The sequence below is a fragment of the Bombina bombina genome, chromosome 8 (assembly GCF_027579735.1).
Source record: "Bombina bombina isolate aBomBom1 chromosome 8, aBomBom1.pri, whole genome shotgun sequence".
NCBI lineage: Eukaryota > Metazoa > Chordata > Amphibia > Anura > Bombinatoridae > Bombina > Bombina bombina.
In genome coordinates, this window is record NC_069506.1 from 287,480,797 (window position 1) to 287,499,732 (window position 18,936).

The 18,936-nt window shown below is 43.8% G+C and overlaps 1 protein-coding gene across 7 annotated transcripts in view; it reads right to left on the minus strand.

Moving 5' to 3' along the window:
- The window catches only part of MTOR (mechanistic target of rapamycin kinase), a 531,718-nt gene that overhangs the window by 14,886 nt on the left and 497,896 nt on the right, over window positions 1-18,936 (minus strand). For all 7 annotated transcript variants that reach the window (XM_053691448.1, XM_053691447.1, XM_053691446.1 and 4 more), the window contains one exon: window positions 2,875-2,955. In XM_053691448.1, the coding sequence (XP_053547423.1) occupies window positions 2,875-2,955 (81 nt within the window). The remainder of the gene's footprint in view (window positions 1-2,874; window positions 2,956-18,936) is intronic.

An 18,936-nucleotide genomic window follows, 5' to 3' on the forward strand; every position in this document is an offset into this window, starting at 1 on the left:
ACCCTCCTTCTGCTTCGTCTCTGCTGCTCATCCTCCCGCTCCCATGTCTCTGCTGCTCATCCTCCCGCTCCCATGTCTCTGCTGCTCATCCTCCCGCCCCTCTGTTTCTGCTGCTCATCCTCCCACCCCTTTGTCCCTGCTGCTCATCCTCCCGCTCCCATGTCTCTGCTGCTCATCCTCCCGCTCCCATGTCTCTGCTGCTCATCCTCCCGCTCCCATGTCTCTGCTGCTCATCCTCCCGCTCCCATGTCTCTGCTGCTCACCCTCCTTCTGCTTTGTCCCTGCTGCTCATCCTCCCGCTGCCATGTCTCTGCTGCTCATCCTCCCGCTCCCATGTCTCTGCTGCTCATCCTCCTGCCCCTCTGTTTCTGCTGCTCATCCTCCCATCCCTTTGTCCCTGCTGCTCATCCTCCCACCCCCATGTCTCTGCTGCTCATCCTCCCACTCCCATGTCTCTGCTGCTCATCCTCCCACCCCTTTGTCTTTGCTGCTCATCCTCCTGCTCCCATGTCACTGCTGCTCATCCTCCCGCTCCCATGTCTCTGCTGCTCATCCTCCCGCTCCCATGTCTCTGCTGCTCATCCTCCCGCTTCCATGTCTCTGCTGCTCATCCTCCCGCTTCCATGTCTCTGCTGCTCATCCTCCCGCTCCCATGTCTCTGCTGCTCATCCTCCCACCCCTTTGTCCCTGCTGCTCATCCTCCCACCCCTTTGTCCCTGCTGCTCATCCTCCCGCTCCCATGTCTCTGCTGCTCACCCTCCCGCTCCCATGTCTCTGATGCTCACTCTCCTTCTGCTTGGTCTCGGCTGCTCATCCTCCCACCACTTTGTCCCTGCTGCTCATCCTCCCGCTCCCATGTCTCTGCTGCTCACCCTCCCGCTCCCATGTCTCTGATGCTCACTCTCCTTCTGATTGGTCTCTGCTGCTCATCCTCCCGCCCCCATGTCTCTGCTGCTCATCCTCCCGCTCCCATGTCTCTGCTGCTCATCCACCCACCCCTTTGTCTTTGCTGCTCATCCTCCCGCTCCCATGTCTCTGCTGCTCATCCTCCCGTTCCTGTGTCCCTGCTGCTCATACTCCCGCCCCTGTGTCTCTGCTGCTCATCCTCCCGCCCCTGTGTCTCTGCTGCTCATCCTCCCGCCCCTTTGTCCCTGCTGCTCATCCTCCCGCCCCTTTGTCCCTGCTGCTCATCCTCCCGCCCCTTTGTCCCTGCTGCTCATCCTCCCGCCCCTTTGTCCCTGCTGCTCATCTTCACACCCCTGTGTCCCTGCTGCTTATCCTCCCGCCCCTGTGTCTCGGCTGCTCATCTTCCCACCCGTCTCTCTGCTGCTCATCCTCCCGCCCCTGTGTCTCTGCTGCTTATCCTCCCGCCCCTATGTCTCTGCTGCTCATCCTCCTGCCCGTGTCTCGGCTGCTCATCCTCCCGCCCCTGTGTCTCTGCTGCTTATCCTCCCGTCTGTGTCTCGGCTGCTCATTCTCCCGCCCGTGTCTCGGCTGCTAATCCTCCCGCCCCTGTATCTCTGCTGCTTATCCTCCCGCCCCTGTGTCTCTGCTGCTTATCCTTTTGCCCCTGTCTCTCTGCTGCTCATTCTCCCACCCCCTGTACCTCTGCTGTTCACCACCCACCCGTGTCGGTGTTATTCATTTTCCACCCACCTGCGTCTCTACTGCTCATCCTCCCACCCTCCTTTGTCTCTGCTGTGAAGTGCGAACCCTCCCGTTTCTTTGCTTCTCACCCCCCGTGTTTCTGCTGCTCATCCTTCCCACTCCCATGTCTCTGCTGCTCATCCTCCCGCTCCCGTGTCTCTGCTGCTCATCCTCCCGTTCCTGTGTCTCTGCTGCTCATCCTCCCGTTCCTGTGTCTCTGCTGCTCATCCTCCCGCCCCTGTGTCTCTGCTGCTCATCCTCCCGCCCCTGTGTCTCTGCTGCTCATCCTCCCGCCCCTGTGTCTCTGCTGCTCATCCTCCCGCCCCTGTGTCTCTGCTGTTCATCCTCCCGCCCCTTTTTCCCTGCTGCTCATCTTCCCGCCCCTGTGTCCCTGCTGCTTATCCTCCCGCCCCTGGGTCTCTGCTGCTCATCCTCCTGCCCCTGTGTCTCGGCTGCTCATCCTCCCGCCCGTGTCTCGGCTGCTCATCCTCCCGCCCGTGTCTTGGCTGCTCATCCTCCTGCCCCTTTGTCTCGGCTGCTCATCCTCCCGCCCCTGTGTCTCGGCTGCTTATCCTCCCGCCTGTGTCTCGGCTGCTCATCCTCCCACCCTCCTTTGTCTCTAGTGCGAACCCTCCCGTTTCTTTGCTTCTCACCCCCCCCTTTGTTTCTGCTGCTCATCCTTCCCACTCCCATGTCTCTGCTGCTCATCCTCCTGCTCCCATGTCTCTGCTGCTCATCCTCCCGCTCCCATGTCTCTGCTGCTCATCCTCCCGCCCCTGTGTCTCGGCTGCTCATCCTCCCGCCCCTGTGTCTCGGCTGCTCATCCTCCCGCCCGTGTCTCGGCTGCTCATCCTCCCGCCCCTGTGTCTCTGCTGCTCATCCTCCTGCCCCTGTGTCTCTGCTGCTCATCCTCCCGCCCCTGTGTCTCTGCTGCTTATCCTCCCGCCCCTGTGTCTCTGCTGCTTATCCTTTTGCCCCTGTCTCTCTGCTGCTCATTCTCCCACCCCCTGTACCTCTGCTGTTCACCCCCCCACCCGTGTCGCTGTTATTCATTTTCCACCCACCTGCGTCTCTGCTGCTCATCCTCCCACCCTCCTTTGTCTCTGCTGCTAACCCTCCCCTTTCTTTGCTTCTCACCCCCCGTGTTTCTGCTGCTCATCCTTCCCACTCCCATGTCCCTGCTGCTTATACCCTACATTGTACTGCTCATACCACCACTCATCTTACCTGTTAGCTTATCTCGCACCCTATTAATAATCTGTATGGCTTTTTTATTAAGAGCTTCAGGATGTACCAACCCATCACCAACTGCAAGAAAAAACAGAGATTAGTCAGTGTGACAGCAGATAAAGGGCAGAAATGTGTGATTCTCACGTCCCTACAGTATAACTTACTAAAGGTGTGATTCTCACATCACTACAGTATAACTTACTAAAGGTGTGATTCTCACATCACTACAGTATAACTTACTAAAGGTGTGAATCTCACATCACTACAGTATAGCTTACTAAGGCCTAGATTTGGAGTTTGGCGGTAGCCGTGAAAACCAGCGTTAGAGGCTCCTAACGCTGGTTTTAGGCTACCTCCGGTATTTGGAGTCACTCAAAAAAGGGTCTAACACTCACTTTTCAGCCGCGACTTTTCCATACCGCAGATCCCCTTACGTCAATTGCGTATTCTATCTTTTCAATGGGATTTTTCTAACTCCGGTATTTAGAGTCGTGTCTGAAGTGAGCATTAGAATTCTAACGACAAAACTCCAGCCGCAGAAAAAAGTCAGTAGTTAAGAGCTTTCTGGGCTAACGCCGGTTCATAAAGCTCTTAACTACTGTACTCTAAAGTACACTAACACCCATAAACTTCCTATGTACCCCTAAACCGAGGCCCCCCCCACATCGCCGCCACTCAATTTAATTTTTTTAACCCCTAATCTGCCGACCGCCACCTACGTTATCCTTATGTACCCCTAATCTGCTGCCCCTAACACCGCCGACCCCTATATTATATTTATTAACCCCTAACCTGCCCCCCACAACGTCGCAGCCAGCTACCTACAATAATTAACTCCTAATCTGCCGACCGCAAAGAGCCGCCACCTACATTATAGCTATGTACCCCTAATCTGCTGCCCCTACCACCGCCGACCCCTATATTATATTTATTAACCCCTAATCTGCCCCCCACAACGTCGCCTCCACCTGCCTACACTTATTAACCCCTAATCTGCCGAGCGGACCGCACCGCTATCATAATAAAGTTATTAACCCCTAATCCGCCTCACTAACCCTATAATAAATAGTATTAACCCCTAATCTGCCCTCCCTAACATCGCTGACACCTAACTTCAAACATTAACCCCTAATCTGCCGACTGGAGCTCACCGCTATTCTAATAAATGTATTAACCCCTAAAGCTAAGTCTAACCCTAACACTAACACCCCCCTAAATTAAATATAATTTAAATCTAACGAAATTAATTAACTCTTATTAAATAAATTATTCCTATTTAAAGCTAAATACATACCTGTAAAATAAATCCTAATATAGCTACAATATAAATTATAATTATATTATAGCTATTTTAGGATTAATATTTATTTTACAGGTAACTTTGTATTTATTTTAACCAGGTACAATAGCTATTAAATAGTTAAGAACTATTTAATAGCTAAAATAGTTAAAATAATTACAAAATTACCTGTAAAAACAGAATTTATGTTTACCTGATAAATTACTTTCTCCAAAGGTGTGTCCGGTCCACGGCGTCATCCTTACTTGTGGGATATTCTCTTCCCCAACAGGAAATGGCAAAGAGCCCAGCAAAGCTGGTCACATGATCCCTCCTAGGCTCCGCCTTCCCCAGTCATTCGACCGACGTAAAGGAGGAATATTTGCATAGGAGAAACCATATGATACCGTGGTGACTGTAGTTAAAGAAAATAAATTATCAGACCTGATTAAAAAACCAGGGCGGGCCGTGGACCGGACACACCGTTGGAGAAAGTAATTTATCAGGTAAACATAAATTCTGTTTTCTCCAACATAGGTGTGTCCGGTCCACGGCGTCATCCTTACTTGTGGGAACCAATACCAAAGCTTTAGGACACGGATGAAGGGAGGGAGCAAATCAGGTCACCTAGATGGAAGGCACCACGGCTTGCAAAACCTTTCTCCCAAAAATAGCCTCAGAAGAAGCAAAAGTATCAAACTTGTAAAATTTAGTAAAAGTGTGCAGTGAAGACCAAGTCGCTGCCTTACATATCTGATCAACAGAAGCCTCGTTCTTGAAGGCCCATGTGGAAGCCACAGCCCTAGTGGAATGAGCTGTGATTCTGTCAGGAGGCTGCCGTCCGGCAGTCTCGTAAGCCAATCTGATGATGCTTTTAATCCAAAAAGAGAGAGAGGTAGAAATTGCTTTTTGACCTCTCCTTTTACCAGAATAAACAACAAACAAGGAAGATGTTTGTCTAAAATCCTTTGTAGCATCTAAATAGAATTTTAGAGCACGAACAACATCCAAATTGTGCAACAGACGTTCCTTCTTTGAAACTGGATTCGGACACAAAGAAGGCACGACTATCTCCTGGTTAATGTTTTTGTTAGAAACAACTTTCGGAAGAAAACCAGGTTTAGTACGTAAAACCACCTTATCTGCATGAAACACCAGATAAGGAGGAGAACACTGCAGAGCAGATAATTCTGAAACTCTTCTAGCAGAAGAAATTGCAACCAAAAACAAAACTTTCCAAGATAATAACTTAATATCAACGGAATGTAAGGGTTCAAACGGAACCCCCTGAAGAACTGAAAGAACTAAATTGAGACTCCAAGGAGGAGTCAAAGGTTTGTAAACAGGCTTGATTCTAACCAGAGCCTGAACAAAGGCTTGAACATCTGGCACAGCTGCCAGCTTTTTGTGAAGTAACACAGACAAGGCAGAAATCTGTCCCTTCAAGGAACTTGCAGATAATCCTTTCTCCAAACCTTCTTGAAGAAAGGATAGAATCTTAGGAATTTTTACCTTGTCCCAAGGGAATCCTTTAGATTCACACCAACAGATATATTTTTTCCATATTTTGTGGTAAATTTTTCTAGTTACAGGCTTTCTGGCCTGAACAAGAGTATCAATGACAGAATCTGAGAATCCTCGCTTTGATAAGATCAAGCGTTCAATCTCCAAGCAGTCAGTTGGAGTGAGACCAGATTCGGATGTTCGAACGGACCTTGAACAAGAAGGTCTCGTCTCAAAGGTAGCTTCCATGGTGGAGCCGATGACATATTCACCAGGTCTGCATACCAAGTCCTGCGTGGCCACGCAGGAGCTATCAAGATCACCAATGCCCTCTCCTGATTGATCTTGGCTACCAGCCTGGGGATGAGAGGAAACGGCGGGAATACATAAGCTAGTTTGAAGGTCCAAGGTGCTACTAGTGCATCTACTAGAGTCGCCTTGGGATCCCTGGATCTGGACCCGTAGCAAGGAACCTTGAAGTTCTGACGAGAGGCCATCAGATCCATGTCTGGAATGCCCCACAGTTGAGTAATTTGGGCAAAGATTTCCGGATGGAGTTCCCACTCCCCCGGATGAAATGTCTGACGACTCAGAAAATCCGCTTCCCAATTTTCCACTCCTGGGATGTGGATTGCAGACAAGTGGCAGGAGTGAGTCTCCGCCCATTGAATGATTTTGGTCACTTCTTCCATCGCCAGGGAACTCCTTGTTCCCCCCTGATGGTTGATGTACGCAACAGTTGTCATGTTGTCTGATTGAAACCATATGAACTTGGCCTTTGCTAGCTGAGGCCAAGCCTTGAGAGCATTGAATATCGCTCTCAGTTCCAGAATATTTATCGGTAGAAGAGATTCTTCCCGAGACCAAAGACCCTGAGCTTTCAGGGGTCCCCAGACCGCGCCCCAGCCCACCAGACTGGCGTCGGTCGTGACAATGACCCACTCTGGTCTGCGGAAGCTCATCCCCTGTGACAGGTTGTCCAGGGACAGCCACCAACGGAGTGAATCTCTGGTCCTCTGATTTACTTGTATCGTCGGAGACAAGTCTGTATAGTCCCCATTCCACTGACTGAGCATGCACAGTTGTAATGGTCTTAGATGAATGCGCGCAAAAGGAACTATGTCCATTGCCGCTACCATCAAACCTATTACTTCCATGCACTGCGCTATGGAAGGAAGAGGAACAGAATGAAGTATTTGACAAGAGTTCAGAAGTTTTGTTTTTCTGGCCTCTGTCAGAAAAATCCTCATTTCTAAGGAGTCTATTATTGTTCCCAAGAAGGGAACCCTTGTTGACGGAGATAGAGAACTCTTTTCTACGTTCACTTTCCATCCGTGAGATCTGAGAAAGGCCAGGACAATGTCCGTGTGAGCCTTTGCTTGAGGAAGGGACGACGCTTGAATCAGAATGTCGTCCAAGTAAGGTACTACTGCAATGCCCCTTGGTCTTAGCACCGCTAGAAGGGACCCTAGTACCTTTGTGAAAATCCTTGGAGCAGTGGCTAATCCGAACGGAAGTGCCACAAACTGGTAATGCTTGTCCAGGAATGCGAACCTAAGGAACCGATGATGTTCCTTGTGGATAGGAATATGTAGATACGCATCCTTTAAATCCACCGTGGTCATGAATTGACCTTCCTGGATGGAAGGAAGAATTGTTCGAATGGTTTCCATTTTGAACGATGGAACCTTGAGAAACTTGTTTAGGATCTTGAGATCTAAGATTGGTCTGAACGTTCCCTCTTTTTTGGGAACTACGAACAGATTGGAGTAGAACCCCATCCCTTGTTCTCCTAATGGAACAGGATGAATCACTCCCATTTTTAACAGGTCTTCTACACAATGCAAGAATGCCTGTTTTTTTATGTGGTCTGAAGACAATTGAGACCTGTGGAACCTCCCCCTTGGGGGAAGCCCCTTGAATTCCAGAAGATAACCTTGGGAGACTATTTCTAGCGCCCAAGGATCCAGAACATCTCTTGCCCAAGCCTGAGCGAAGAGAGAGAGTCTGCCCCCCACCAGATCCGGTCCCGGATCGGGGGCCAACATCTCATGCTGTCTTGGTAGCAGTGGCAGGCTTCTTGGCCTGCTTTCCTTTGTTCCAGCCTTGCATTGGTCTCCAGGCTGGTTTGGCTTGAGAAGTATCCGCTGACCAAGATTTTAACCAAAGCGCTCTGCGCGCCACAATAGCAAACCCAGAATTTTTCGCCGCTAACCTAGCCAATTGCAAAGTGGCGTCTAGGGTGAAAGAATTAGCCAATTTGAGAGCACGAATTCTGTCCATAATCTCCTCATAAGAAGAAGAATTATTATTGATCGCCTTTTCTAGCTCATCGAACCAGAAACACGCGGCTGTAGTGACAGGGACAATGCATGAAATTGGTTGTAGAAGGTAACCTTGCTGAACAAACATCTTTTTAAGCAAACCTTCTAATTTTTTATCCATAGGATCTTTGAAAGCACAACTATCTTCTATGGGTATAGTGGTGCGTTTGTTTAGAGTAGAAACCGCCCCCTCGACCTTGGGGACTGTCTGCCATAAGTCCTTTCTGGGGTCGACCATAGGAAACAATTTTTTAAATATGGGGGGAGGGACGAAAGGTATACCGGGCCTTTCCCATTCTTTATTTGCAATGTCCGCCACCCGCTTGGGTACAGGAAAAGCTTCGGGGGGCCCCGGGACCTCTAGGAACTTGTCCATTTTACATAGTTTCTCTGGAATGACCAAATTCTCACAATCATCCAGAGTGGATAACACCTCCTTAAGCAGAGCGCGGAGATGTTCCAACTTAAATTTAAATGTAATCACATCAGGTTCAGCTTGTTGAGAAATTTTCCCTCAATCTGAAATTTCTCCCTCAGACAAAACCTCCCTGGCCCCCTCAGACTGGTGTAGGGGCCCTTCAGAACCAATATCATCAGCGTCCTCATGCTCTTCAGTATTTTCTAAAACAGAGCAGTCGCGCTTTCGCTGATAAGTGGGCATTTTGGCTAAAATGTTTTTGATAGAATTATCCATTACAGCCGTTAATTGTTGCATAGTAAGGAGTATTGGCGCGCTAGATGTACTAGGGGCCTCCTGTGTGGGCAAGACTGGTGTAGACGAAGGAGGGGATGATGCAGTACCATGCTTACTCCCCTCACTTGAGGAATCATCTTGGGCATCATTTTCTCTAAATTTTGTGTCACATAAATCACATCTATTTAAATGAGAAGGAACCTTGGCTTCCCCACATTCAGAACACAGTCTATCTGGTAGTTCAGACATGTTAAACAGGCATAAACTTGATAACAAAGTACAAAAAACGTTTTAAAATAAAACCGTTACTGTCACTTTAAATTTTAAACTGAACACACTTTATTACTGCAATTGCGAAAAAGTATGAAGGAATTGTTCAAAATTCACCAAAATTTCACCACAGTGTCTTAAAGCCTTAAAAGTATTGCACACCAAATTTGGAAGCTTTAACCCTTAAAATAACGGAACCGGAGCCGTTTTTATATTTAACCCCTTTACAGTCCCTGGTATCTGCTTTGCTGAGACCCAACCAAGCCCAAAGGGGAATACGATACCAAATGACGCCTTCAGAAAGTCTTTTCTATGTATCAGAGCTCCTCACACATGCATCTGCATGTCATGCTTCTCAAAAACAAGTGCGCAATACAGGCGCGAAAATGAGACTCTGCCTATGATTAGGGAAAGCCCCTAGAGAATAAGGTGTCCAATACAGTGCCTGCCGGTTATTTTACAAAATTCCCAAGATTAAAATAATTCCTCAAGGCTATGGAGTATAAAATATGTTTATATATAAATCGATTTAGCCCAGAAAATGTCTACAGTCTTAAAAAGCCCTTGTGAAGCCCTTTTTTTCTGTCTGTAATAAAAATGGCTTACCGGATCCCATAGGGAAAATGACAGCTTCCAGCATTACATCGTCTTGTTAGAATGTGTCATACCTCAAGCAGCAAAAGTCTGCTCACTGTTCCCCCAACTGAAGTTAATTCCTCTCAACAGTCCTGTGTGGAAACAGCCATCGATTTTAGTAACGGTTGCTAAAATCATTTTCCTCTTACAAACAGAAATCTTCATCTCTTTTCTGTTTCAGAGTAAATAGCACATACCAGCACTATTTTAAAATAACAAACTCTTGATTGAATAATAAAAACTACAGTTAAACACTAAAAAACTCTAAGCCATCTCCGTGGAGATGTTGCCTGTACAACGGCAAAGAGAATGACTGGGGAAGGCGGAGCCTAGGAGGGATCATGTGACCAGCTTTGCTGGGCTCTTTGCCATTTCCTGTTGGGGAAGAGAATATCCCACAAGTAAGGATGACGCCGTGGACCGGACACACCTATGTTGGAGAAATAAATCCTAACCTAAGTTACAATTAAACCTAACACTATACTATCATTAAATTAATTAAATAAAATACCTACAATTACCTACAATTAAACCTAACACTACACTATCAATACATTAATTAAATACAATACCTAAAAATAACTACAATGAAATAAACTAACTAAAGTACAAAAAATAAAAAAGAACTAAGTTACAAAAAATAAAAAAATATTTACAAACATAAGAAAAATCTTACAACAATTTTAAACTAATTACACCTACTCTAAGCCCCCTAATAAAATAACAAAGCCCCCCAAAATAAAAAATGCCCTACCCTATTCTAAATTACTAAAGTTCAAAGCTCTTTTACCTTACCAGCCCTGAACAGGGCCCTTTGCGGGGCATGCCCCAAAGAATTCAGCTCTTTTGCCTGTAAAAAAAAAACATACAATACCCCCCCCCCAACATTACAACCCACCACCCACATACCCCTAATCTAACCCAAACCCCCCTTAAATAAACCTAACACTAAGCCCCTGAAGATCTTCCTACCTTGTCTTCACCTCACCGGGTATCACACCGATCCGTCCTGGCTCCGATATCTTCATCCAACCCAAGAGGGGGCTAGACATCCATCATCCAATGGCTGAAGAAGTCCAGAAGAGGGTCCAAAGTCTTCATCCTATCCGGGAAGAAGAGTAGATCCGGACCGGCAACCATCTTCTTCCAAGCGGCATCTTCTATCTTCATCCGATGAGGACCGGCTCCATCCTGAAGACCTCCACCGCCGACCCATCTTCATCCGGCGACGTCCAACTGAAGAATGACGGTTCCTTTAAGGGACGTCATCCAAGATGGCGTCCCTCGAATTCCGATTGGCTGATAGGATTCTATCAGCCAATCGGAATTAAGGTAGGAATATTCTGATTGGCTGATGGAATCAGCCAATCAGAATCAAGATCAATCCGATTGGCTGATCCAATCAGCCAATCAGATTGAGCTCGCATTCTATTGGCTGATCGGAACAGCCAATAGAATGCGAGCTCAATCTGATTGGCTGATTGGATCAGCCAATCGGATTGAACTTGATTCTGATTGGCTGATTCCATCAGCCAATCAGAATATTCCTACCTTAATTTCGATTGGCTGATAGAATCCTATCAGCCAATCGGAATTCGAGGGACCCCATCTTGGATGACGTCCCTTAAAGGAACCGTCATTCTTCAGTTGGACGTCGCCGGATGAAGATGGGTCTGCGGTGGAGGTCTTCAGGATGGAGCCGGTCCTCATCGGATGAAGATAGAAGATGCCGCTTGGAAGAAGATGGTTGCCGGTCCGGATCTACTCTTCTTCCCGGATAGGATGAAGAATTTGGACCCTCTTCTGGACTTCTTCAGCCATCAGATGATGGATGTCTAGCCCCCTCTTGGGTTGGATGAAGATATCAGAGCCAGGACGGATCGGTGTGATACCCGGTGAGGTGAAGACAAGGTAGGAAGATCTTCAGGGGCTTAGTGTTAGGTTTATTTAAGGGGGGTTTGGGTTAGATTAGGGTTATGTGGGTGGTGGGTTGTAATGTTGGGGGGTATTGTATGGTTTTTTTTACAAGCAAAAAGAGCTGAATTCTTTGGGGCATGCCCCGCAAAGGGCCCTGTTCAGGGCTTGTAAGGTAAAAGAGCTTTGAACTTTAGTAATTTAAAATAGGGTAGGGCATTTTTTATTTTGGGGGGCTTTGTTATTTTATTAGGGGGCTTAGAGTAGGTGTAATAAGTTTAAAATTGTTGTAAGATTTTTCTTATGTTTGTAAATATTTTTTTATTTTTTGTAACTTAGTTCTTTTTTATTTTTTGTACTTTAGTTAGTTTATTTCATTGTAGTTATTTTTAGGTATTGTATTTAATTAATGTATTGATAGTGTAGTGTTAGGTTTAATTGTAGGTAATTGTAGATATTTAATTTAATTAATTTAATGATAGTGTAGTGTTAGGTTTAATTGTAACTTAGGTTAGGATTTATTTTACAGGTAATTTTGTTATTATTTTAACTAGGTAACTATTAAATAGTTATTAACTATTTAATAGCTATTGTACCTGGTTAAAATAATTACAAAGTTACCTGTAAAATAAATATTAATCCTAAAATAGCTATAATATAATTATAATTTATATTGTAGCTATATTAGGATTTATTTTACAGGTAAGTATTTAGCTTTAAATAGGAATAATTTATTTAATAAGAGATCATTTCGTTAGATTAAAATTATATTTAATTTAGGGGGGTGTTAGGGTTAGACTTAGCTTTAGGGGTTAATACATTTTTTAGAATAGCGGTGAGCTCCAGTCGGCAGATTAGGGGTTAATAATTGAAGTTAGGTGTCGGCGATGTTAGGGAGGGCAGATTAGGGGTTAATACTATTTATTATAGGGTTAGTGAGGCGGATTAGGGGTTAATAACTTTATTATAGTAGCGCTCAGGTCCGGTTGGCAGATTAGGGGTTAATAAGTGTAGGCAGGCGGAGGCGACGTTGAGGGGGGCAGATTAGGGTTAATAAATATAATATAGGGGTCGGCGGTGTTAGGGGCAGCAGATTAGGGGTACATAGGGATAATGTAAGTAGCGGCGGTTTACGGAGCGGCAGATTAGGGGTTAATAATAATATGCAGGGGTCAGCAATAGCGGGGGCGCAGAATAGGGGTTAATAAGTGTAAGGTTAGGGGTGTTTAGACTCAGGGTACATGTTAGAGTGTTAGGTGCAGACGTAGGAAGTGTTTCCCCATAGGAAACAATGGTGCTGCGTTAGGAGCTGAACGCGGCTTTTTTGCAGGTGTTAGTTTTTTTATAGCTCAAACAGCCCCATTGTTTCCTATGGGGGAATCGTGCACAAGCACGTTTTTGAGGATGGCAGCGTCCGTAAGCAACTCTGGAATCGAGAGTTGCAGTTGCGTTAAATATGCTCTACGCTCCTTTTTTGGAGCCTAACGCTTTATGTGGACTCTCAATACCAGAGTTATTTTTATGGTGCGGCCAAAAAAAAGCCAGCGCTAGCTACGCGGGTCCTTACCAACAAAACTCTAAATCTAGCCGTAAGTCACTACAGTATAACTTACTAAAGGTGTGATTCTCACATCACTACAGTATAACTTACTAAAGGTGTGATTCTCACATCACTACAGTATAACTTACTAAAGGTGTGATTCTCATATCACTACAGTATAACTTACTAAAGGTGTGATTCTCACATCACTACAGTATAACTTACTAAAGGTGTGATTCTCACATCACTACAGTATAACTTACTAAAGGTGTGATTCTCACATCACTACAGTATAACTTTCTAAAGGTGTGATTCTCATGTCACTACAGTGTAACTTACTAAAGGTGTGATTCTCACATCACTACAGTATAACTTTCTAAAGGTGTGATTCTCACGTCACTACAGTGTAACTTACTAAAGGTGTGATTCTCACATCACTACAGTATAACTTACTAAAGGTGTGATTCTCATATCACTACAGTATAACTTACTAAAGGTGTGATTCTCACATCACTACAGTATAACTTACTAAAGGTGTGATTCTCACATCACTACAGTATAACTTTCTAAAGGTGTGATTCTCATGTCACTACAGTATAACTTACTAAAGGTGTGATTCTCACATCACTACAGTATAGCTAAGTTACTACAGTATAACTTCCTAAAGGTGTGATTCTCACATCACTACAGTATAACTTTCTAAAGGTGTGATTCTCACGTCCCTACAGTATAACTTACTAAAGGTGTGATTCTCATGTCACTACAGTATAACTTACTAAAGGTGTGATTCTCACGTCACCACAGTGTAACTTACTAAGTCCCTACAGTATAACTTACTAAAGGTGTGATTCTCACATCACTACAGTATAACTTACTAAAGGTGTGATTCTCATATCACTACAGTATAACTTACTAAAGGTGTGATTCTCATGTCACTACAGTATAACTTACTAAAGGTGTGATTCTCACGTCCCTACAGTATAACTTACTAAAGGTGTGATTCTCATGTCACTACAGTATAACTTACTAAAGGTGTGATTCTCACATCACTACAGTATAACTTACTAAATGTGTGATTCTCACATCACTACAGTATAACTTACTAAAGGTGTGATTCTCACATCACTACAGTATAACTTACTAAATGTGTGATTCTCACATCACTACAGTATAACTTACTAAAGGTGTGATTCTCATGTCACTACAGTATAACTTACTAAAGGTGTGATTCTCACATCACTACAGTATAACTTCCTAAAGGTGTGATTCTCACATCACTACAGTATAACTTACTAAAGGTGTGATTCTCATGTCACTACAGTATAACTTACTAAAGGTGTGATTCTCATGTCACTACAGTATAACTTACTAAAGGTGTGATTCTCATGTCACTACAGTATAACTTCCTAAAGGTGTGATTCTCACGTCCCTACAGTATAACTTACTAAAGGTGTGATTCTCACATCACTACAGTATAACTTACTAAAGGTGTGATTCTCATATCACTACAGTATAACTTCCTAAAGGTGTGATTCTCACATCACTACAGTATAACTTACTAAAGGTGTGATTCTCATATCACTACAGTATAACTTCCTAAAGGTGTGATTCTCATATCACTACAGTATAACTTCCTAAAGGTGTGATTCTCACATCACTACAGTATAACTTCCTAAAGGTGTGATTCTCACGTCCCTACAGTATAACTTACTAAAGGTGTGATTCTCACATCACTACAGTATAACTTCCTAAAGGTGTGATTCTCACATCACTACAGTATAACTTCCTAAAGGTGTGATTCTCACATCACTACAGTATAACTTCCTAAAGGTGTGATTCTCACGTCCCTACAGTATAACTTACTAAAGGTGTGATTCTCATATCACTACAGTATAACTTACTAAAGGTGTGATTCTCACATCACTACAGTATAACTTCCTAAAGGTGTGATTCTCACATCACTACAGTATAACTTCCTAAAGGTGTGATTCTCACGTCCCTACAGTATAACTTACTAAAGGTGTGATTCTCATATCACTACAGTATAACTTACTAAAGGTGTGATTCTCACATCACTACAGTATAACTTCCTAAAGGTGTGATTCTCACATCACTACAGTATAACTTCCTAAAGGTGTGATTCTCACGTCCCTACAGTATAACTTACTAAAGGTGTGATTCTCATATCACTACAGTATAACTTACTAAAGGTGTGATTCTCACGTCACCACAGTGTAACTTACTAAGTCACTACAGTATAACTTACTAAAGGTGTGATTCTCATGTCACTACAGTATAACTTACTAAAGGTGTGATTCTCACATCACTACAGTATAACTTACTAAAGGTGTGATTCTCACGTCACCACAGTGTAACTTACTAAGGCCTAGATTTGGAGTTCGGCGGTAAAAGGGCTGTTAACGCTCCGCAGGCTTTTTTCTGGCCGCACCATAAATTTAACTCTGGTATCGAGAGTTTAAACAAATGCTGCGTTAGGCTCCAAAAAAGGAGCGTAGAGCATTTTTACCGCAAATGCAACTCTCGATACCAGAGTTGCTTACGGACGCGGCCGGCCTCAAAAACGTGCTCGTGCACGATTCTCCCATAGGAAACAATGGGGCTGTTTGAGCTGAAAAAAAACCTAACACCTGCAAAAAAGCAGCGTTCAGCTCCTAACGCAGCCCCATTGTTTCCTATGGGGAAACACTTCCTACGTCTGCACCTAACACTCTAACATGTACCCCGAGTCTAAACACCCCTAACCTTACACTTATTAACCCCTAATCTGCCGCCCCCGCTATCGCTGACACCTGCATATTTTTTTTAACCCCTAATCTGCCGCTCCGTAAACCGCCGCAACCTACGTTATCCCTATGTACCCCTAATCTGCTGCCCTAACATCGCCGACCCCTATATTATATTTATTAACCCCTAATCTGCCCCCCTCAACGTCGCCGACACCTGCCTACACTTATTAACTCCTAATCTGCCGAGCGGACCTGAGCGCTACTATAATAAAGTTATTAACCCCTAATCCGCCTCACTAACCCTATCATAAATAGTATTAACCCCTAATCTGCCCTCCCTAACATCGCCGACACCTACCTTCAATTATTAACCCCTAATCTGCCGAGCGGACCTCACCGCTACTATAATAAATGTATTAACCCCTAAAGCTAAGTCTAACCCTAACACTAACACCCCCCCTAAATTAAATATAATTTTAATCTAACGAAATAAATTAACTCTTATTAAATAACTTATTCCTATTTAAATCTAAATACTTACCTGTAAAATAAATCCTAATATAGCTACAATATAAATTATAATTATATTATAGCTATTTTAGGATTAATATTTATTTTACAGGCAACTTTGTAATTATTTTAACCAGGTACAATAGCTATTAAATAGTTAAGAACTATTTAATAGTTACCTAGTTAAAATAATAACAAATTTACCTGTAAAATAAATCCTAACCTAAGATATAATTAAACCTAACACTACCCTATCAATAAATAAATTAAATAAATTAAATAAATTACCTACAATTAACCTAACACTACACTATCAATAAATTAATTAAACACAATTGCTACAAATAAATACAATTAAATAAACTAGCTAAAGTACAAAAAATAAAAAAGAACTAAGTTACAAAAAATAATAAAATATTTACAAACATAAGAAAAATATTACAACAATTTTAAACTAATTACACCTACTCTAAGCCCCCTAATAAAATAACAAAGCCCCCCAAAATAAAAAATTCCCTACCCTATTCTAAATTAAAAAAGTTACAAGCTCTTTTACCTTACCAGCCCTGAACAGGGCCCTTTGCGGGGCATGCCCCAAGGATTTCAGCTCTTTTGCCTGTAAAAAAAAACATACCATACCCCCCCCCAACATTACAACCCACCACCCACATACCCCTAATCTAACCCAAACCCCCCTTAAATAAACCTAACACTAAGCCCCTGAAGATCTTCCTACCTTGTCTTCACCATACCAGGTTCACCGATCCGTCCTGGCTCCAACATCTTCATCCAACCCAAGCGGGGGTTGGCGATCCATCATCCGGTGCTGAAGAGGTCCAGAAGAGGCTCCAAAGTCTTCCTCCTATCCGGCAAGAAGAGGACACCCGGACCGGCAAACATCTTCTCCAAGCAGCATCTTCAATCTTCTTCCATCCGGTGAGGAGCGGGTCCATCTTGAAGCAGGCGACGCGGATCCATCCTCTTCTTCCGTTGTCTCCCGACGAATGACGGTTCCTTTAAGGGACGTCATCCAAGATGGCGTCCCTCGAATTCCGATTGGCTGATAGGATTCTATCAGCCAATCGGAATTAAGGTAGGAATATTCTGATTGGCTGATGGAATCAGCCAATCAGATTTAGCTCGCATTCTATTGGCTGATCGGAACAGCCAATAGAATGCGAGCTCAATCTGATTGGCTGATTGGATCAGCCAATCGGATTGAACTTGATTCTGATTGGCTGATTCCATCAGCCAATCAGAAAATTCCTACCTTAATTCCGATTGGCTGATAGAATCCTATCAGCCAATCGGAATTCGAGGGACGCCATCTTGGATGACGTCCCTTAAAGGAACCGGCATTCGTCGGGAGACAACGGAAGAAGAGGATGGATCCGCGTCGCCTGCTTCAAGATGGACCCGCTCCGCACCGGATGGAAGAAGATTGAAGATGCCGCTTGGAGAAGATGTTTGCCGGTCCGGATGTCCTCTTCTTGCCGGATAGGAGGAAGACTTTGGAGCCTCTTCTGGACCTCTTCAGCACCGGATGATGGATCGCCAACCCCCGCTTGGGTTGGATGAAGATGTTGGAGCCAGGACGGATCGGTGAACCGGGTATGGTGAAGACAAGGTAGGAAGATCTTCAGGGGCTTAGTGTTAGGTTTATTTAAGGGGGGTTTGGGTTAGATTAGGGGTATGTGGGTGGTGGGTTGTAATGTTGGGGGGGGGGGGTATGGTATGTTTTTTTTTACAGGCAAAAGAGCTGAAATCCTTGGGGCATGCCCCGCAAAGGGCCCTGTTCAGGGCTGGTAAGGTAAAAGAGCTTGTAACTTTTTTAATTTAGAATAGGGTAGGGAATTTTTTATTTTGGGGGGCTTTGTTATTTTATTAGGGGGCTTAGAGTAGGTGTAATTAGTTTAAAATTGTTGTAATATTTTTCTTATGTTTGTAAATATTTTATTATTTTTTGTAACTTAGTTCTTTTTTTTTTTTTGTACTTTAGCTAGTTTATTTAATTGTATTTATTTGTAGCAATTGTGTTTAATTAATTTATTGATAGTGTAGTGTTAGGTTAATTGTAGGTAATTGTAGGTAGTTTATTTAATTAATTTATTGATAGGGTAGTGTTAGGTTTAATTATATCTTAGGTTAGGATTTATTTTACAGGTAAATTTGTTATTATTTTAACTAGGTAACTATTAAATAGTTCTTAACTATTTAATAGCTATTGTACCTGGTTAAAATAATTACAAAGTTGCCTGTAAAATAAATATTAATCCTAAAATAGCTATAATATAATTATAATTTATATTGTAGCTATATTAGGATTTATTTTACAGGTAAGTATTTAGATTTAAATAGGAATCATTTATTTAATAAGAGTTAATTTATTTCGTTAGATTAAAATTATATTTAAGTTAGGGGGGTGTTAGTGTTAGACTTAGCTTTAGGGGTTAATCAATTTATTAGAATAGCGGTGAGCTCCGGTCGTCAGATTAGGGGTTAATAATTGAAGTTAGGTGTCGGCGATGTTAGGGAGGGCAGATTAGGGGTTAATAAATATAATATAGGGGTCGGCTGTGTTAGGGGCAGCAGATTAGGGGTACATAGGGATAACGTAGGTGGCGGCGCTTTGCGGTCGGAAG